The sequence below is a fragment of the Lithobates pipiens genome, unplaced genomic scaffold, assembly GCF_037356315.1.
Source record: "Lithobates pipiens isolate NorthernLeopardFrog02 unplaced genomic scaffold, aLitPip1_a1.2 Scaffold_30, whole genome shotgun sequence".
NCBI lineage: Eukaryota > Metazoa > Chordata > Amphibia > Anura > Ranidae > Lithobates > Lithobates pipiens.
The window spans coordinates 99,646,947-99,670,313 of NW_027507791.1; the positions used below are offsets into that span (position 1 = coordinate 99,646,947).

The 23,367-nt window shown below is 37.1% G+C and overlaps 1 protein-coding gene across 2 annotated transcripts in view; it reads right to left on the reverse strand.

Annotated features, from left to right (window-relative positions):
• The window catches only part of PAX9 (paired box 9), a 63,042-nt gene extending 42,593 nt beyond the window's left edge, over window positions 1-20,449 (reverse strand). Inside the window, exons 1-3 of one of the 2 annotated variants that reach the window (XM_077464685.1) lie at window positions 20,276-20,449; window positions 18,037-18,642; window positions 5,199-5,335 (exon numbers count right to left, since the gene is read on the reverse strand). In XM_077464685.1, coding sequence (XP_077320811.1) covers window positions 5,199-5,335; window positions 18,037-18,642; window positions 20,276-20,282 — 750 coding nt within the window. In that variant the 5' untranslated portion in view covers window positions 20,283-20,449. The remainder of the gene's footprint in view (window positions 1-5,198; window positions 5,336-18,036; window positions 18,643-20,275) is intronic. The other variant, XM_077464684.1, reaches the window with a different exon arrangement.
• Between the last annotated feature and the right edge of the window lie 2,918 nt (window positions 20,450-23,367).

The window sequence follows — 23,367 nt, forward strand, 5'->3', positions numbered from 1 at the left end:
TCATTGTAAACATTATCCAAACCTCAGCTGAAACCTTCAACTTGCTCCTTAACATACACCTAACTCTCAAATTGAAACTTTAATTTAACCACCTAAACCTAAATATTAACCTTGACCAAACCTGTAAACCTAACCCTTAACATGAACACTGCCCCTAAAATCTAACCCTAAACCTTCAACCAATAAACCTAATTATTAACCTTAATTAAAACCCTTAACCCTTCAAATTAATAACTTTCCCCTTAATCCTAAAACCTTTACCTAACTACTAAGCTTAACTTTTATCCTCGACCTAACCCCTAAATCTATCCTTATCCCAAATACAACACTTAAACTTAACTCTTAGAATTTTAACATAACCTCTAAAGGTTTATTTTTCATCTATAACAGTAATAAATATTATTAACCACTTGCCGCCCGCCCTATAGCAAATGGACGGCGGCAAAGTGGTTTCATAATCCTGACCGGACGTCATATGACGTGATCAGGATTATGAGCCGCTGCGCGCCCCCGGGGGCGCGCATCGCGGCGATCGTTGTTGCGGGGTGTCAGTCTGACACCCGGCAACTACGATCTCGGTAAAGAGTCTCCGACGGAGACTCTTTACCACGTGATCAGCCGTGTCCAATCACGGCTGATCACAGTGTAAATAGGAAAAGCCGGTGATCGGCTTTTCCTCACTCGCGTCTGTCAGACGCGAGTAGAGGAGAGTCGATCGGCTGCTCCTCTGACAGGGGGGGTCTGTGCTGATCGATTATCAGCACAGCCCCCCGAGGATGCCCACACTGGACCACCAGGGACGCCACCGGACCACCAGGGATGCCAAGGACAAGGTATGCCACCCTAGACCACCAGGGATTCTAGTCAGTGCCACAATGGATGCCAATCAGTGCCCATAATGGATGCCAATCAGTGCCCACAATGGACATCACTGATTGGCATGCATTATTGATTGGCACTGATTGGCATCCATTAGTGCAATATATTATAATACAATGCCACCTATCAGTTCCCATCTGTGCCGCCTATCAGTGCCTACCCATGCCCACCTGTGCCGCCTAACCATGCCCACCTATGCCACCTACCCATGCCCACCTGTGCCGCCTACCCATGCCCACCTGTGCCGCCTACCCATGCCCACCTGTGCCGCCTAACCCATGCCCACCTGTGCCACTTATCCATGCCAATCTGTGCCAATTTGTGCCACCTATCAGTGCCCATCCGTGTCGCCCATCAGTGCCACCCATCAGTGCCGCCTATCAGTGCCACATATCGGTGTCCATCAATGCCACCTCATCAGTGCCACTTCATTGGTGCCACCTCATCGGTGCCCATCAGTGCCGCCTTATCATTGCCCATCAGTGTAACCCCATCAGTGCCCATCAGTGAAGGAGAAAACTTACTTATTTGCAAAGTTTTGAAACTGAAACAAAAAAAAAAACATTTTTTTTTTCAAAATTTTCGGTATTTTTTTATTTGTTTAGCAAAAAATAAAAACCGTAGAGGTGATCAAATACCACCAAAAGAAAGCTCTATTTGTGGGAAAAAAATGATACAAATTTCATTTGGGTACAGTGTAGCATGACCGCGCAATTGTCATTCAAAGTGCGACAGCGCTGAAAGCTCAAAATTGGTCTGGGCAGGAAGGTGTTTAAGTGCCCGGTATTGAAGTGGTTAAGATTGAAGTAATATTACTGGAACGTACATAAAACTACCACACCAGCAATTTTTCAGATATTATTCAGAAATGTAATTGCACCCAACCCAAAATTGCCCACAAAAAACTCTTGGTCCAAATGTTGGCACCACGAATAGCTCCCAGGAGTGTTTAGTCTATTTTGATATGAAGAAGTACTGAGAATGTTGTGATGAATGCTACATTGAGCGGTTCCGTTGTTTCACCTCTTTCACAAGCTGTAACTATTTTACATGTAATGGGAATTTTTGTGCATGTATTGTATGAGTATTTATTTGCAGTAACCATATAATAAAATTGTTCACATAAGAATCTAAAGCAAGGAAAAACGTCCATCAACCAAGCATCCTCAAAACTATTCCTGATCAAGAGAGAAGGAAAGAAGAAGTAAAGTCCAGCTTGTCTTTAAATGATATGAATTTCCACATTACCCCAAGCTGTCCGCTAGACACTTTCCTGGATCAACATGATATTAAGAACTTTTAATGCCGAACAACTATCAAACAACATTTATATTTTATCATGTTCCCAAATCTAGTTCAGAAAGTCCCTGGAGAGTTGGGTTCTGCATTCTATTTTTTTTTCTTCAATTTAATGTCATACTAGTTACTGCATGAATCTATCCTTCTACAGCCACAAAGACAGCTCATTTTTGTGCTTAGGACTACTTCCATTATATTATTAATTTTAAACAATTATTTGTTTTACTGTACTCGTCAGGTTCAGTTGGACATGTTCACAAGACATACTTCCTAAATTATGAGCACTAGAACAAAGAAAACTGTTGTAAATAAGCCTGATAGAGTTACTAGTCATATTCCTTCTTTCATCTCTCCAGAAGATAAAAGATGCACATGGACAGCAGGTCTACTTTTTGCTCTAGTTTTTCTTGTTTAAACTTCTTATCTTTTTAAATCAACCTTGTGTATTTTTTTTATATTCTAGAAGAAACAATGCTATTCTCCCCTTAGAGTGCCTATAAGATAGCAGTCTAAAGAACACAAGCGATTTAAGCTGGATACACACTATACAATTTCCTTTAGATTTTTTTTCCTTTGCCAAAACCATATAATATGAGGTCAAACCTAAACACTTTCAATTTGTATGCAATCAGGAAGGCCCTTGCACTACATAGTTGAAGGTAAATCTAAAGGAAATATAACAACAAAAGTTGTATATAGTGTGTATCCAGCTTTAGGCTAAAAGAAAGATCATTCATACAAAAGATGTTTTGTAGAGAAAATTGGAGCTGGAGTTTTTCATACATTTTTGATTGGGTGAACAATTGTTTTGTGGGGCAATTTGTCCATCTTTAGTTTAATTGTTTTATGATAAAAACTAGCCTGAATATAAATAATACCCCTGCAAAGAAACACACTTTCAATCTTATCTATCACTATGATACATATATATGTGACAAATTATATTCTTCAAAAAAATCATGGCTATTTCTGGTGTGAAAGATTATTTGTATGGGAGACCATTTGTGCAGAATATCATTTATACTTTTCAAATGATTATTCACAAATCTCTGGCTTTCTAAAACTGGCTAAACATGATATTTGTAATAGTACAATCCCTCTATAGTCTCCATTCGATTTTCAGCTATGTAGTATAGGGAAACAATTGGCTTGATTTACTAAAGGAGTTGAGGCTGTTCATCTAGAAATGTTAATGAATAAGGTGCAACTGTGTTTACTTGAATACCCAATCATATACAAGGAACAGTTAAAAAGGGACTTTTATTTAATAATTTAATTGGTGAAAAGTCTTTAAATAGTGAAAAGACTCTACACATTTAGTAAATTAACCTCAATCTCTTCAATCCATATTCAATTGCATACGTCCTTACACTTCATAAATGTTGAAAAATTCAAAGGTGATCGTGCAACTAGATTAGCCATCGTTATATCTTTGTGCAATGTTGGACATTAATTATACTAGGAAATAACATCCTCATTTATTACAAGCATAACGTCATTGTAGTTGTATTAGTGCACTTGCAACAGCTCAGTTGAGTAATGTCTATTAACATTTTTTTAATTTGCACCTAAGTTAAAATGGACAGTACTCAACTGCGTCATTTATTAGAAGCAATCTCACTGGTTGCAAAAAAGATTACCATCAAGAAAATGTCACCATTAAGCATTTCTCTAGTTCATAGTGCAGCCATGAATAAATAGGTGTTAGGGCTCATTTACCCCAGCAGCATTGGGTTACATTGAAAAGCATTACCCAAAACAATTCCAGTGCAACAACAAGGCAATTGGCCTTATCTCCTATGGTCTTAATTCGGGAGAGAAGACAAAAAGAGGTGCCCTAGGGATTTTATGGGCAAGGGTTGAAACCAGAGTAGAGATGTATATAAAAAAAGTAGAAAATGTATTGATTAAACAACAAGATCTGCAATTCACATGTAGAAGTAATGAAATAAAAAAAAACTGTGGTTATATTACAGTATTCTATAGCAAGATTCTGAGTCATGGCATAGGTCTCATGGTAGGAGGCCAATCAATATGCATGTGTTCAGAACTCCCAACATGTTTCAGAAATTTCATGGGTTAAATTCCCTTTTCAGGGGCTAATTTAAGCCAAGCTGTATTATCTAATGGTATAATGGCAGAGAAAGATAAGGGTCAGCCATAATCAGTATAATGTGCATAAAAGTTTGTATGTAGACAATATTTGGGAGAAAAGCATGGGAGAATAAAACATATAGGATAAACATTTATTTTGGAGCAAATTGGTAGTACTTACAGGATAACCAACTGTAATGTGGCGGAATCCCAAATATTGTCTACATACAAGCTTTTATGCCATTATACCATTAGATAATACAGCTTGGCTTAAATTAGTCCCTGAAGAAGGAATTTAACCCATAAACTTTCCGAAACATGTTGGGAGTTCTGAACGCATGTATATTGATTGGCCTCCTACCATGAGACCTATGCCATGACTCAGAATCTTGCTGTAGAATACTGTAATATAACCACTGTTTTTTGATTTTACTACTTCTACATGTAAATTGTACGTCTTGTTGTTCAATCAATACATGTTTTACCCTTTTATATATGTTTCTACTTCTATATCTGGTTTAAACCCTTGCCCACAAAATCCCTGGGGCACCTCCTTTTGTCTTCTCTATTGATTTGGTATGTGGCTTGGGTTCCAGAACTTAATCTAACACCTTAAATCCTTATGGTTTTAATTCACATCAACACTCTGTGTTGGTGTGCACTGAAAAAAAAAAAAAATTCCTTTTTGCACTGTACATTTCGATGTTCTGTAATGCATTGCAATGTACTGCAGCACAATTGAAGAAAGAAAATCAAGCATTGCAACGTTTTTAACAATGTATTGCAGCCCATGGCAGCACACATTTACATTGCACACCAGTGTATATGCATTATGCACACAATAATGTGCACTGTGTAGCATGAATGAGCTCCAAATGTTTGTTATCCCCTCCCAATCCCCAATAATTAGCTCTCAATCCCTTTACCTGGCTGTATTTGACTTCCTGCTCGAGGGAACCTTTTTCCAACCCGTTGAGCATGTGTTGTGAAGACTGAAAACTGTTCCTACTTAGACTGCTCCATTCTTCCAACTTGGGGCTGTGATAGGGCGATGTGTCGCTGACTGGGAAGAAAAAGGACAAGTGTTACTAATACATTCCTATGTACAGAGGCAAGTCTATGCTGCTTGTTGCTGATGAGCTATGCCTTATCGTCTAGAACCGGGCTCACCAAACACTACGGAAATGCAACTCACAAACTCCAATAAAACATTAAGAATAATAAAAATTCCTTTTTTGTCTTCTTTTTTCATAGGTAATAAAATAAATCGGTGTGCGTGTTTTTAGCATCTGCAACCTAGAGTAAGAAATGTCCTTATGACTAATACTGTGAAACACACAGCTAATAGGAACAGCATGTGTATAAAATAGGAGAATACTGTATACTACAGAATGACTATACCTGGAAATATAAAACATATTAATGTCAGGCACTCTATGCAGTTTAAAGAAAGGAGAGAGGGTTAGCCCGATAGAACCAGGCTAATAAGGGGTTACTATTAGCAACAATTAATTGATCAGACTGAATTAAATCAAGTTTGAATAACTTTAGTAATTTATTATGATATCAAAAAATATTATATTAAAAAAGTGCAATTCCTTCAAACTAATCGTATTCAATCAGATTACTACAAATAAGTTGGACAAACAGCACAAACATAAAACAATACACACAACACTAATCAAGTCCGGACAGGTTGCTCTATGCAGTTTACACATTTATTTTTTCTGCCTCTTATACTGTGATGCCATAAATGGACCAAAACCTAGATTATTCATTTATTTTATTTTGATGTTTTGTTTTGGTTGTTTCTCTCTTTTTTATGTACCTAAATGCAAGCTCTTTGAAACAGACTATGTATGCCTTTTTCATATTTATTTATTTATTTATTTATTAGAATCACAGATTTACAGAACCCTACATACATAGGAGTTTTGCATTCTGCCTGTAGGAGCAGCTCAATGTTATCTTATGCATCCATGTAAATTAGGACGATTAGAGGCATATAGATGCATATTTTATACTCTCAATTTAAAAACAGGAAAAAAAAACCCCTCTGGTTTGCATTTTTGATTGGAGCTTTCTAGCAGGTTAAACGCTAAACGCTCCTAAACTTGCCTAAACGTATAGGAAATCGCTCCATACAAGCGTTGGAGTTTTTTTTTAAGCCCAGTGTGCATGGGGCCTGAGACTCTGAAGTTGATTAACTAAAGGGGTTATGAATCTTAATTTATTAAATGGTGATAGTATTCACTTCAGTATACAACTATGAGGTTGATTTACTAAAATTGGAGAGTGCAAAATCTGGTATAGCTGTGCATGGTAGCCAATCAGCTTCTAACTTTAGCTTGTTCAATTAAGCTTTAGCCAAAAAAAAAAAAAACCTGGAAGCTGATTGGTTTCTATGCAGAGGTCAACTAGATTTTGCACTCAGTTTTAGTAAATGAACCCCGATGTGAACGCCAAATGATGTGCAGATGGAATAAATAAACAGGAATTTGCTTCTGATAACTGGAATGAAAGTTCACACAATTTATAAAGTGAACTTTCTCTACTTATTTAGTACAAATATATAAATGTTGTACAGTATGTTACATGCCGGTCCTAATACATTATTCAGCTAAAGAGACGTTTTCATGCAAAATGAATACGTGTGATGTGCATTTTAGTTAGTGTGTTGGCAGTAGGATCATGTAGCATTTAGCCATGCATGAAAACAGAAAGGTTGGCGTGAACGTTACACCACATCCTGGATAAGGATTTAAAATTCAGGTTTTCTGGAGTTCCTAGTCAGACATGATGCAAAGCTAAATTAGAGAAACGCATGTATACACAAAACAATGAGTAGGATTAGCTGGCGTAATCAAAGAAAACTGTATACAGGCATACCCCACTAAGTACACAATCGGGTATATTTACTAAAGCTAGAATGTGCAAAATCAGGCTCACTTCTGCATAGAAACCAATGAGCTTCCAGGTTTTATTACCAAAGCTTAATTGAACAAGCTGGGGTTAGAAGCTCATTGGTTTCTATGCAGAAGTGAGCCTGATTTTGCACATTCCAGCTTTAGTAAATAAACCCCATTGTCTACTTAAAAGTGGGGTATGCCTGTATAGATAGTAATCTGAAGCATAACTGGAAAATGGGTGTACCGTGCGCAAAATAGGCGTCTTGACACACTTTGGGGGAGATTTACTAAAACTGGAGCAGACAAAAATTTGTGCAAATGTACATAGTAACCAATCAGCTTCTATCTTCAGCTTGTTCAATTAAGTTTTGACAATATACCTGGAAGCTGATTGATTACTATGTACAGCTACACCAGAATCTGTGCGCATCAATTTTAGCAAATCTCCCTCTTTGAGGCTGAGGAGCTGAAAATCTTCATCCAATAAATTGCAACTGTGTTCACTTAAATACCCAATCAGGTTTGAATGAAATTATTATTATCATGCAGGATTTATATATTGCTAACAGTTTACATGATGTTTTACAAAATTAAAGGAAACAGTACAGTTCAAAGACAGGACTTTGCTTTTCACATAATTGTCTAATTGAAATGAATCGTCATTTCATGTATTGAGTGACTATTTTTAACTCCTTGGTAAAGCAGCACTTTGTGCAGCCTTGTGATGATGGTGAAAGTCTCTGGAAATGTATATACTGCATTATTGATGGGCTTGCAATGAGCAGACTTCTTGAAAGCCGTTTACAATAGTTATGAGTTGATTTATTATAGTACTGGAGTTTGTTCACTTAGCAAAGTGAAGGTGCACTAAACTAGTAAAAATAGTGAAGCTGTGTTCACTTCTGTCAGCTGATCATTCAAAAAAAATCTTTCTTTTTTTTTACTTTTCTGTTTGCAAATGATTAGGAATTTGAAAGTGAGCACAGCTTCACTGTATTTACTAATCTCAATGAAGGTTCACAGTGCAAAGTGAACATTTACATTGATGGTCTATGTAAGGGGTAGGCAACATCACTCCAGCTATTGTGGAACTACAAGTCCCATGATGCATTGCAAGACTCTCACAGTGACAGGCATGACACCCAGAAGTAGAAGGATGATGGGATTTGTAGTTCCACTATAGCTGGAGTGTAGAGGTTACCTACACCTGTGATAAGGGTACTATATTAAAGTGGTTGTATACCCAAATTGTGAACTTTTACCTACAGGTAAGGCTATAATAAGGCTTACTTGTAGGTAAAATGAATATCTCCTAAACCTGTACGGTTTAGGAGATATTTACTTTGCATGCAGCCGCTGACGTCAGAATGCCCAGATGAAGGTCTGGCAGACGCTGCTGGACCTTGCCGAGAAGAAAACTCATGCATGGGAGTCATGTAATCGCATCCCCGGCCACTCACAGCGCCGGAGCTGCAAACCCAAAGACACGTCGAGGGAAAAATATCAGCTCCCTCTGCGTGGACCAGGTGAGATACCGAGGCCTTGTTCTAAGGTAAGTATTTCATAATGAGCTAGTATGGTTTTGTCCTGCGGGTATACAACCGCTTTAACACAGAACAAATGATATGTATATAATAATACCATAAGCATATACGGTTATAAAAAGAAATATTCCAATAACAACAAATGTAATTTTGGAAAGTTCCCATAACTGTATATACAGTACTGTGTGTAGCTGTTTAATGTATATACTGTATAAAAGCAATGCACTCCGACTAAAAGCCCCAATTGGATACATCATTAGAAGATTAAAGGATAACCTTACCTTGACATAAAATTCCACATATAGTGTATTCCTATACTATTATATACCCCTATCCCCATGATCACAAGTATAAAGTTAACTACAAACTTTAGGCAAATCTTTTTTCTCATTTTACACTACCAAAAAAAGTCCAGGGCAGTGGTAACCAGTGACCTATGCACTCTTACATGCCGGCCATAAACATGGATGACCTACATGTCTTCCTGCTTGCTGCATGATGGTGGGCAGGACATTCACCCCATGGCCAGCTGTCGGTTCCCAATTGGCTGTACACATTGCCCAGCTATGGGCAATTTGTAGCAGCAAGAAATGGGAAAACTGCAATCTGAGGTCTGCAGTTATATTTAAATATTTGATCAGGGTGGACAATAGGGCCATATTACTAGACTGTAAGCTCTAATGAGCAGGGCCTTCTGATCCTTCCTGTATTGAATTGTATTTTAATTGTACTGTCTTCCCCAATGTTGTAAAGCGCTGCACAAACTGTTGGCGCTATATAAATCCTGTATAATATAATATATTTTTTTTAAACGTTATTATTAATAATATTACTGACTTTTAGTTTGAAAACTTTATTCTTTTTAATATTTCATAAGGGCCCAAGCACTTTTATTGAACCTGCTGTAGGACCTTAGGAAAAAATTATTATTTTCTTATTGGTTTCAAAATACTGGTATACTACTACTGATAATAATAATAATCATATTAATGCAAAATAGTAGTAATTATATTTTCCATAACATATGCTATATTCGAAAAATATGTATTGTTACTTTACTATTTCTACATTGCTGATCACATCTCTGCACTGAAAATCACAGTACTATGAGGACACCTATCACTGCACTCTATGCAAAGTACACGCAAGCCGATGCAAGTAAACGCACTCTGCAAGCGCAATAGCTCCAGAGCTTAGTAAATGAGGTAACGCTTCACTTTACAAAGAAACCCCAATTACATGCAAGGAAAATACAAAAAAAAACAGCATTTCTGCTTGCACTTGATGATGGAAGTCAGGAGAACGTCTGCTCCTAAAGCTCTGCAAACTGCACAGTCAATTTGCCTTTAGTAAATCAATCCCATAATCTTCACTCACAGGGCTGAAATAAGCTGCATTAACAAGCCTTTTTTATTTACAGATCTGAACGCAGTTGCGTTGTTTACAATAGGGACATTCACACAAGTGCGTAAACATGGGCCACGCTTAGATCCGGAACACCAAATCCAAAAATCTGCGTCAGAGCACATAGGTATACATGTATGTCAGATGCAGATATTGGAATAAAACAGGACACATTTTATAAGTATTTACTGATCATTATTCTGGAATTTTTGTGCTAAAAAAAACAAACAACAAAAAAACAAAAACGTGTCAGTAAACTTTTTAAGCTCATAATAGTCATTATATTTTCTTATACATATAATAGGAAAATGTATAGTGTTCCTATTGCTATCTGCACTGAAAATCACAGTCCTATGAGGACACCTACAACTGCACTCTATGCAAAGACCTTGCAAAGTGACGCAAGTAAACGCACACATCTGCATCACAGGGTAAAGAATAGTCATGGCGTGCATGTGGTGCACAAGTACAGGCATACTCCGCTTTTAAGTACACAATGGGGTTTATTTACTAAAGCTGAAAAGTGCAAAATCAGGCTCACTTCTGCATAGAAACCAATGAGCTTCTAACCCCAGCTTGTTCAATTAAGCTTGGGTAATAAAACCTGGAAGCTCATTGGTTTCTATACAGAAGTGAGCCTGATTTTGCACTTTTCAGCTTTAGTAACTAAATCCCATTGTATAATTAAAAGTGGGGTATGCCTGTATAGCGAACACATGTGAACAAACCCTAATAAAACTTTAATTAAAGGAATGTGCAGAGATTATGTTCTGTAGTGATGATTGGAGATTTTGGGGGAAATGTGAAAGGAGACACATTTGCAATATGGCAACATTAATATTCCTAATCTATCTGATATAATAAAACAGTCCAAAGAGCAATCATCACTTATAAAAGCTACCTCCCCAGCAAGCAGCCAGATTTCAGTTTCCTATGAAAGTGGCCAAATTATTGAAAGTGAAATGCTGATTGGTTGCTATGGGTTACTGCTGCTGTCAGTATTTGATGTGTCAGTTATGATGATGATGATGAAGCAGGAGAAAGGAGCTGCAGCCACATTCACCCCAGATAGAAGTGCAGCCTATGAAATCAGGTTATTAAAATATTGCGGTCACAGTCACACTTGTGCTGAGTGTATATCTTGGCTCCCCAGCCCTGCAGCCTCGTCAATGTGAGAATTTCACACAGCCACATGGAGGGTGGAAGCGATCACAGCTCTGTTGATGAGGGCATGTTGTTGGGATAAATAATCGGAGTCTCAATAGGGGAAGGAAAAGATTACTAGTTGTCAGGTACAGAAAAAAAATGACACGTGCAAAAATCAGGCGAGCCACTTGTCTCCAGGTCATTAATCACAGAGTGGGGGTGACACCAGGCACCTAAAGGTGACACCCCATCCATGGACAGCCAGGACTCTGCAGACATAGAAAATCGCATTTCTCTTACTGGAGACCCTCGAATTTGGTAGAAGAAAGCCCAGCCTGTGTTTGAAGAAAGGATTACAAATACGGAAAATACTTAGAATTCCAGAATTTGTCAGAAATGTTTATTTTACAGTGAGAGAGGAAAAAAAATGACTCTCCAAAGATATTCATACAATGCGGCCAAAGCTGAAAATTCTGTCCTTCCAGATCGCAGAAAATGATGAGAAAGTGGCAGAGATATAACTGGTGTCACTGCACCCTGCATATCAACTGCCAAGTCCTAAACAACAAGATAGGCAGAATAGAAGAAGGCGCCTTTATTTAAAGTGTACCCATCAACAACTTGCAAAAATAATAATGTCTATATAAATATATTATAATAGCACATGGCGGTCAAAACTGGCATTCATACGACAGAAATAGATGTGAAGAAATAATGGAACTGATAGAGATAAAGATTGGTGCCCTTGCACCCTGGATACCAACTGATATACTGGCAGCTGCCAAGCAGTAACAAGAATGGCAACCCCCCCCCCCCCAAAAAAAAAACAGCTAAGGCACCATTACTTAAAGTGTAGCTATCTACAACTTGCATAATTAATACTGCCTATATAAATATGATAATATAGTGGCCAAAACTGGCATTCATATCACAGAAATAGATGTGGAGAAATAGTGGAGGTGATAGAAATAAAAAGTCACTGCACCCTGGATACCAACTGATATACTGGTAGCTGCCAAGCAACAACAAGAATGGCAGAAAATAAATAAAAAACAGCAAGTGTCATAAGAGAAGGCGCCATTACTTAAAGTATCATCAACAACTTGCACAAATAGTAAAGTTTATATATATATATATATATATATATATATATATATATATATATATATATATATATATATATATACACACACACATTATTACAGCACAAAAAAGTGGTCAACGCTGTTCTTCAGATCACAGAAACAGATGTAGAGAAATAATGCAGGCGATAGAAATAAAACTGGTGCCACTGTATCCTGGACACCAACTGATATACTGGTAGCTGCCAAGCAACAATTATTATGGCACAAAGTGGTCAAAGCTGTCCTTCAGGTCACAGAAATAGATGTGGAGAAAGAATGGAACTGATAGAGATCTATCTAGAGATAGATAGAGATCTACCTGGAACTGAAAACTGGTGCCACTGCATATCCACTGATATACTGGCAGCTGCCAAGCAACAACAAGAATGGCAGAAGAAAACAGCTAAGGCGCCTTTACTTAAAGTGTAGCCATCAGCAACGTGCATAAATAAAAATGTTTATATAAATATATTATTATAACACAAAGTGATAAAAACTTGGCTTTAGATGCCAGATATAAATATGGGAAAGTAACCCATACCGCACCCTGGATACCAACTGATATACTGGCAGCTGCTGGGCAACGACGAATGCCAAAAAAGAGCACCTTTCCTTTCCATTCGCAACCCAGATTGCACTTACACTGGCATAAATAGTAAAAATCGACATCGATATATTATTATAGCACAATGCAGCCAAAGCTGAAATTTCTGTTGCAGAAAAAGTAGTTGGGATACTGGAGAGGATGGAGGTAAAACTGATGTCACTGCACCCTGGATGCCAACCAATATACTGGCAGTTACCAGGCAATAACAATGGAAGAAAAGATAACGTGAAAAAGGCGCTCATTATTTAAAGTGTAATCATCAACAACTTGCATAAATCATTAATGTATATACTGTATTGATACATTGTTATAGTACTATGTGGCCAAAGCTGCACAAACTATGTGGAGAAATAATAAAGAGATGAACTGGTGTCACTGCAGACACTGGCAGCTGCTGGGCAAGGACAAGATCACAGCTTGCTATGTAATAAGGCACCATATAGTGTAGCCATTGTAGATTACATGTATGTTTAAGTAAGGAAGGTGTACAATAATAAAAAAAATCGCAATAGCGAAAGGCAATCAAAACTGCAAATTGTGTTCCTATATGGCAGAAAAAGATGTGGAGAGATTCTATAGATTTTATATATTATAGAGGCCATAGAGATAACCGGTGTCACTGAACCCTGGATATCAGCAGATTGGCAGCTACTAAGCAACAACTTCCCATAGAGAAGAAGAGGGGCAGAATAGATCACAACATGGCACATGAATTAGAAGCTCAAGATTAGTCTAACCATCAAGATCGCAATTATACTTTCATAAATAAGTGCATAAATCCATGGTAACAGCAGCATAAAGTGATCATTTATTTAAACATCAATAAAAAGTGTAAAATATAGAAACTACCTACAACGTGAATTCAAAATCCAGTGAGGTAAGTACAGAAACCAGGTTACAAAGAGCCAATCCAGCCTATATTATTATTAATCTTAATGTTATTACTGTGTGCAAACCACTAGGACACAGGACCACCAGCTCCACAGGAGCGCCCACTGGCAGAGCTGCTCAGCTCTGCCGATTCGCTGCTGGCGAACAGATTGACCCGGTGAGTGGAAAACCATCTATTCGCCGAACTGATTACCTTCATGATTTGTAACCGGTCATATACACAGGGAGCCTGCATAAGGTGAACTCGCCTTAGTGGATTATTTGATTCATTTTCTGCTTTGTATAGTTGACTTTTTATTTCATTTTTTTACATTTTATTATAAATCAGTAAGAATTATTATGCTCATCTACATCAATGTACAACATTTTGCGATTTTATCTATTTAAAGCAGAGCCATGTGCATATGTGGCCACTTTGGCTTATTTAATTAAATAATTAAAGTTATAAATATATTTAAAAAATATTTGGTAGTGCAAAGGTAATCGCTACTAACAAACAACCTGGGGGGAAAAATGTGAAAGCATGGGGAGACAATTTGTCCTCCTACTTACTGAGCATTGCGTTGTGAGATTACAAGGGAAAGTCTGTTCTGGGCTAAAAATAACAATTTTTTTTTCTATTTCTGTATTTTTTTTTTTTACTTAGGTATAAAAATAAAAATGAAGCCTTGAAATCCCTGTATTTTATGATGTTCTTTAACCACTTTGAAAAGATTTTAATATTAAGAACATAAAAGACATGAAGATGTCCTAAATTGAAATTAAATGTGGAAATATATAGATAGGACTGATCTAGGAGAAATGGACCAGCTAAGTTAGTTTCCAATAATGTCCAATGAGGTTCTATGTTCATTTTTTAAATATTGGTTACTAAGTGGAAAAAGCATACTTTTGCTATGTTGGCCTGTGTTGAATACATTATATATATATATATATATATATATATATATATATATATATATATATATATATATATATATATATATATATATATATATATACATATACACATTTTGCAGTATATTGAGACATGGTTGAATGTTTGCACACAGTTGTTTTATAAATATATATATATATATATATATATATATATATATATATATATATATATATATATATATATGTATATATATATATATATATATATAAAACACATATTCAACCTATCTCAATATACTGCAAAATGTGTGTGTGTGTGTGTATACATATATATTTATTTTTTTACTAAGTGGAAAAAGCATACTTTTGCTATGTACATACACACACACACACAGACACACACACACATATATATATATATATATATAACTGTCTGCAAATATTCAAACATGTCTCAATATACTGCAAAATGTATGTGTGTATATATATATATATATATATATATATATATATATATATATATGTGTGTGTGTATATATGTGCAATATATATATATATATATATATATATATATATGTAACACGTGTATAAATATTTAACCATGTCTCAATATACATAAATAAATATTGCCTTTTGTGTTTTCCTTACTGTATGTGGTGCCCCCACCATGTCTGATACATGTGCCCCCCTCCTGTCCCCCTCCTGCAGCCTTTATAACCAGTTCACACTTTCCCCTGTCCTGTGTCACAGACCAAGGTTCGGCCAATAAATTAGCAATTTTGCTACAAAGGGCGTAAAAAAAAAGCTAATGATCTAAGCAGTCCCAGCAGCAGTAGTCCTGGGCAGTGAGCAGAGCTCAGGAATCTTTCTTGCACAAAGCTGAGACACAGAGGAACAAACCCAGACAGTCCCCTCTAAGGCCTGACTGCCAATGTGGTGTTAATAAAAGAGGAAACCATTAGAGGGATCTACAAACATTCCCAATTTGTAATCTAATTCTCCAGTGTGAGGGCCTTTTCTAACCATCATTGCAGGAAATGGTAATCTGTATATTTCTCCAGGAGGCTGTGTGTCTTTAGAGGAAAGTAGGATGCAGTGTAAACAGGACTTTCTCTAATGAAGCAATTAATAGGCCCAGCCTAATGGAGAGGGCCCTGTTGGGTAGAGGCATGGGTTTAGTTAGGCAGAAGGGGCACTTATTGTCCTGGGCACTTGTCAATGAGGCATTCTGCTGGTATATAAGGGCTCCTAGCCTGTCCTATCCCCTGCCTGGATTAGGAAGGAAGAAAATAAGCAGAAAATGAGTCTCTAGGTGAACAGCAATTCTCTCCTTCTGTTCTGAGTATGCCCAGAGGTTGTACTTTGTGCCTAAGAATGAAACCAATTATCTGACATTTGAACTTCCTGTCTGGGTAAATTTAGGCTGATTGCACAAACTCAAGAAGTGAAACTTTTCCTTAATTTCCAGCAGGCATTAGGCTGATGACAAATTCCTGTTTTTAGCAAAAGTGAAATGCTTTTTCTCCTCCAGATCCAGGCTGAGGGATGGCCTATTTATTCTCTCATTTATTAATTATGATTTATTAAGATGGAATTAACTGGGCAATTAGTTGGCTACCGTGGGCTGGCAGGGCACTTATCTGTGGCATTGTCAGCTGTGCCCATTGCTACTCTCACCCACCTCTCACCCACCCCACCACTGGAGTCTCCAAGCTGCAATTATAGGAAGCATTTTATAAAGTCACTTTATTGGTGCTGACATGGGGCAATCATGGCTGCTAAATAATGGAACAACACAACACTACTGCTGTATTTAAGGAGGACACATACATGAGATACGTTGTGTTACTTCTATTACATTTATCAAATAGCTATACTAGGATCAGTAGGATGTGCTTCATAGAACGCTGAACCCCTGACACCAAATTATTTAAAATGTATCTTTGTTTAAACTTTCTTTTGCTACTTTTTGCTTAACAGTAATGTTTGTGTATTTGTATATCTCAGTGATTACAGGTATTGACTGCACAATGAACAAATGTTTTTAGAAAATGAATTACCATCTATATTGTAGATTTATGTATTTATAGATACAATTTATTGATATATGGAATGTTAAAAATGAATAAAGTAAATGTTTACTTGTGAATTCAAGCAAATGAATGTGTTTAAAACACAGAAACACACACACACATACACTTTTATATATATATATATATATATATATATATATATATATATTCTAGATTGTAAGCTCTAATGAGCAGGGCCCTCTGATTCCTCCTGTATTGAATAGTAATGTAACTGTACTGTCTGCCCTCATGTTGTAAAGTGCTGTGCAAACTGTTGGCGCTATATACAGGCATACCCCACATTTAAGTACACAATGGGGTTTATTTACTAAAGCTGGAAAGTACAAAATCAGTCTCACTTCTGCATAGAAACCAATGAGCTTCCAGGTTTTATTACCAAAGCTTAATTGAACAAGATGGGGTTAGAGGCTCATTGGTTTCTATGCAGAAGTGAGCCTGATTTTGCACTTTCCAGCTTTAGTAAATAAACCCCATTGTGTACTTAAAAGTGGGGTATGCCTGTAAATCCTGTATAATAATAATACCTACATACGTATATATTACATAAAAGAGTTTGTTTACTAAATACATCATTTTTTATTGGCCTATATGTAAAAAAGATTGCTGATTTACTAAATGAGTTGAGAATTTTCAGTAAGAAAGTGTCTATTTACTTCCATTATCATATCATGTAAGAAAGTTCTTATTCACTTTACTCAATCATGTGCGAATGATTTTTACACAACTGGATAAATAATATTCACACTTTTTTTTGTTTTTTGTAAAAATGTACGACTCCTTTAGCAAAAAAGCCTTTGTGTGTAACTTAATATATATTTGCTCTGTTATGACGATTTTTTTATTTTTATTTTTATGTATTGAGATACCTATATCTATCTATTGCACTGTATTTATATCTATCTCTCTGTCTCATATTCTCTCTCTAGTATATATAAAATATATTTATAGAACACACATATATTCATATCTATCCATCTACTTCTATGAAATATATTTATAGCACATACATATATTCATATCTATCCATCTACTTCTATGAAATATATTTATAGTACACACACTTATATTCTGTATATATATAAATATAAATTGGGATGTTACATGATGTTATGCCCATAGATGTGTTGTCTTTTGGACAGGGGTGAGTGACTAGTGGGGGGCACTTACCTTGATCTGTGATGGACCTAATCCCCAGGATATCAGTGACAGAGTGTGAGGAAGGCCATGTCCTGTGCACAGCCATAGAGTGCATTCCAGGGGGGGTAGGTACCTTGGCTCCAGCAGCGATGGGGTTGGGGTAGGGGTAGATATGGTTGTAGGTGGCGGTGGTATGGGGGTGCTGTTTATGGTTGTGCTCATAATGACTTTGCTGGGACAAATTACCGATCTTATTTCTCAGGATCCTGCTGATAGAACTGACCGATGGCACGTTGTATTTGTCGCACACCCCATCGGCCAGGAGCCGGTCCCTGATCTCCCAGGCGAAGATCCCGGGGTCCCTCTGTTTGTAGGTCCTGATATGTTTGACCACAGTGGGGGTGGTGACCCGAGGCTTGCTGCCCCCGATGGCCCCGGGGAGGATGGAGCCCGTCTCGTTGTATCGGGCTAGGATCTTACTGACACATCCATGGGAGACCCGCAGCTGGCGGCTGATGTCACACGGCCGGATGCCCAGCTGGGCCAGTTCTACGATCCGCAGCCGGATGGCATTGGGGAGAGGCCGCCCGTTCACAAACACTCCTCCGAGCTGATTCACTTCACCGAACGCCGGCTCTGTGGGTGGAGAGGACACCGATCAGATACATGGAGGGAGGGGGACATACACTGTGCGATCTGATTGTACAACGACATACCTACTCTATTTAGAGCATTGTATGGATGATGCTAGATCTAAGGGGATTGTACGATCAGATTGCACCATCTTCTTTACATCTACAATGCGATCCATTCAGCTACATCCTTGCACTACATAGCTGGTGGAGATCTAAAGGGGATTGTACAATCATATAATGACTTACCTATTCCATGTGTACCCTTGTTATACATGGCTGATGGAAGCCCTAAAGGGGACTGTACAATCAGATTGCACCATCTCCTTTACATTTGCAAAACCTGTAATATAAAGACATACCTACCCAATCCATTCAGCTGCATCCTTGTACTACATAGATGGTGGTAGATTGCACAATCAGATTGCACAGTGTATGGCCATCTTCAGTAAATAAGGTTAAGCTGTGCTCACTTTAAATGGTGTTTTGTTTTTGTTTTTAAATCGCTTTGCACGTGATTGGGTGATTAAAGTGGACACAGACCTTGTCCAAATGATTTTAATACTGTATGGCTTCCATCCCAGTATCCTGTAAGCTAAAATATACAATTATACACATATATATATATATATATATATATATATATATATATATATATATATATATATATATATATATATATATATATATATATATATATACACGTTATCTTTTTAACATAGACAATATGCATTATTGTCTATGTTGTCTATTGTAAATATATATATATATATATAATACATTTATGCATGCATTTTATATATATATATATATATATATATATATATATATATATATATATATATATATATATATATATATATATATATAAAGATATATATATAGATAGATAGATAGATAGACAGACACACATTATCTTTTTAACCGTTTTAGCATGGACAATATGCATTATATATATAGATAGATAGATAGATAGATACAGATAGAGATACAGATCTATATCTCTATATATACACGTTATCTTTTTAACATAGACAATATGCATATATTGCATATATATGCACGTATTATACATTTATGCATGCATATATTACATGAGTACACACACACTATGAGAATCTGTTTGACCCCTTAGTAAATCCCCCCATTTGTCTGACACTGACTGTCAGTAAGAATGAGGAAATATTCAGTCCTGATCTAAAACTGCTGGACCCCAAGAAGCAAATACACCCAATACATCAGCCAATCAGAAATGAGTCTCCACTTTTCTCACTACACTGAAGCGATGAAAGATTCCATCTGATAGGTTGCTGCATCTCTCACTGCTTCATGTCCATCACTGTCCACCATGACAAAGTCTTTCACCAAGAGCACTAAGCCCCCCTAGGACAGATGAATGGGGTGGCCAGAGTCCCTCACCTCCCTGGCAGCACAGGGGTTAATCGCAGTCCTATCTGCTCAGTGACCCCACACAGCACTGTCTGGCAGATCATTGTTAATGAAGGCTCCAGTGATCGCACCGCCTGCATGCCTCCTGCTAATGATCCTGAACGTGCTTGTAGGGACAGGACCGTGTACAGTGCCGGGACAGGACTTGTCTAGGAAGGAGACCTCAGTCCCCTAGATGTGCCACTTACCCATCATTGAGCTCAGGGGGCTCCCTGGGTGCCCAGGAGTAGGGATTGAGAAGGAGCAGGCCAGGATTACAGGAGGCTTTCCAGCGCCGGCTGATAGCAGGGATCCGGGAATTAAAGGTGAGGACCTTCCTGACTTGGAGGAACTGTCTGTATTTCCCTCTAATACAACGTGGGCTGGGCAGGGCTGGCCTGGACTGTCATTCTGACAAGCCACGCCCCCCGGTGGGCGGGCCCCGGAAAAAGGCTCCGCTCCATTGGGCGCCTGCTGTGACAGACAGGGGAGCAGTGAGTGTGTCAATGCTGTCCGAGGAATCCCTTCCAAGCATGCTCTGCACCTGGAGTGCGGATTACAGGAGGGGACACTCACCTCTGACAGGCGGTAAGTCCCCAAACTCATAGGATTAACTCCTTCCAGGCCACAGGACAAATACCCTGACACCTTATGGTCACATTACACTTATGTAAGTGTGAGTGATTTTAATACTGTATAACTTCCATCCCAGTATAGTGTACAATGCAACTGCAGGAAAATACATTCTGCAAATATATGTTCATATATATATACATGGTATATGTGTCTATTAATATGTATCGATTTTTTATGTATAATATCTATGTCTGCTTGCACACACACTGTGCTGATTTACTAATTATATGATAACACACACATACATATATATAGATAGATAGATAGATATAGATATATGAATAAATCATTTATGATATAGATAGATATAGATGTATACATATATATATATATATATATATATATATATATATATATATATATATATATATATATATATATATATGTACATATCTACATATCTACATATCTATAAATAAATATTATATATGCATATACTATATATAATATAGACTTGTATATAGATAGATAGATTATTTATATATATATATATATATATATATATATATATATATATATATATATATATATACTGACACATGCACAATATAAGAGGCTGATTTACTAAGATCTCAATCATGTGAAAGCAATTACCTGTTTATCCGCTAGTCTTATAATTTTGTGTAAACAGTCACAAGTCTTTTAATAAATCAGCCCCAATATATATATATATACATACATACATACACGCACATATATACACATACCACCCACTCAATATATGTTTGTCACTTTATTGTAAAGAACATGTTTTTTTTTTGGTTTTAGTAATAATGCTAGAAGAAAAATCAGTTTGCAATATTATTTGCTTCTTTGTTAATTTTGTGGTCAGAGTATCAATTCCATTTGTAATTATATTATTTAATTTGAAAATAAGATGTTAGGATGCACAGCTAATTGCAATCAACCAGCCTTTCAAATCTTTGGATTCAGCACCGGCAATTATAATAATAATCGTCATAATAATAATAATAATAATTCGAATGTAAGAATGATACATGTTCCAGGCCAGCACAGGAAGGGTTAGCTGGGCTCAGGTTGGGTTGGAGTTGGAAGTCTCTCTCTCATCCTATGTGGTAGGGAACATTCCCAGATTGTTTATGGGTGTGTGGAGGTATCTGTGTCTGATTACTGGAAGGGAAATGAAGACATTACTGTTTGTCCCAGAAGATGCAAAGATGCTGTCTTTCCATTCCCAGAAAATAAACATCATTAGAAAGCAATATTCATTTCATGGGTAGGATATCCAGTTAGGAGGAGGAAATGACAATTGTGAGCTGGACATAACCAGGGAGGGTAACATTATAGAAACTATCTATCTATCTATCTATCTATCTATCTATCTATCTATCTATCTATCTATCTATCTATCTATCTATCTATCTATCTATCTATCTATCTATCTATCTATCTATCCACCCACTGACCCAGCTATCTATTATATCTAATATCCTCGGAAATACAATAATAAATACTATGCAGCAATATTTTGCAATAACAACCAGCCACAGAATTGTTTAAATCCATCTGACTGTATTGGTGAAATGAGAGAATTCATCGCACACTTTGCATTGAGTCGCTCTGTCTGTGAGATGAGAGGACGATTCGATCTTCCAGTAGGATGAGATGGGTCAGTCTCTCCTCGTTATCCTATTGGTTTTTATGAATAAGCTGGCCTTTCTCGGGGGGGATGAAACATTAATGTAGAGTAACTTTTTGTTATATATATATATATATAAAATATCACTGCAGCCCCCTGGGGATAGATAGCAATAAATAAATACATTATTTAAATATCCTAGGAATGAGTACACACTGCTATAACTCACTCCACTGAGACATAGAGCTTAGGCTCTTTGCACACTGGGCTTTAAAAAAGGTCAGTTTCCTTGGCAGAAAAAAAATGCTCATATAGAGCATTTTTGCATGCAGCTAGTTTAGGAGACTAGCGTTTTTTTATGCCAGTTTGCTCCAATCAAAAAACGCAGACCAGAAGTTTTTATTTTTTCTACTATTAAACGCTGAGCTTAGTGAACACGCTCTGGGCACACTGGCTTTAAAAACGTTGCTTCTACATGAATTGTGTTTTGCCTGTAGAAAGAGCTCAATGTTATCATATGTGTCCATACACATTAGGACGTTAAGATGCATATTTCAAGTTTAATGTTTAGAGACAGATAAAAAAAAAAACCCTTCTGGTTCGTGTTTCTGATTGGAGTTTGGAGGCAGAAAAAGCATAAAACTCTCCTAAACTTGTCTAAACTTTGTACAAAAAATGCTCTATATGAGCGATTTTTACTCCAAAGAGAACAGACGTTTTTTTTAAGCCTAGTGTGCATGGAGCCATTGGATAGCATTGATCTGCTTCTATAGGCAGAACACAGACCTCCTGTAGAAGCAGCGATTCTTAAACCAGTGTGTACTGTAGTCCAACTAGCCAACTTCTCACTGATAAGACCCCCTACAAACATAACTTTGCAAATTGAATATTCACATTGAATACACAATACAGGCATACCCCATACCCCAAATCAGGCTCACTTCTACATAGAAACCAACGAGCTTCTAACCCCAGCTTGTTCAATTAAGCATTGGTAATAAAACCTGGAAGCTCATTGGTTTCTATACAGAAGTGAGTCTGATTTTGCACTTTTCAGCTTTAATA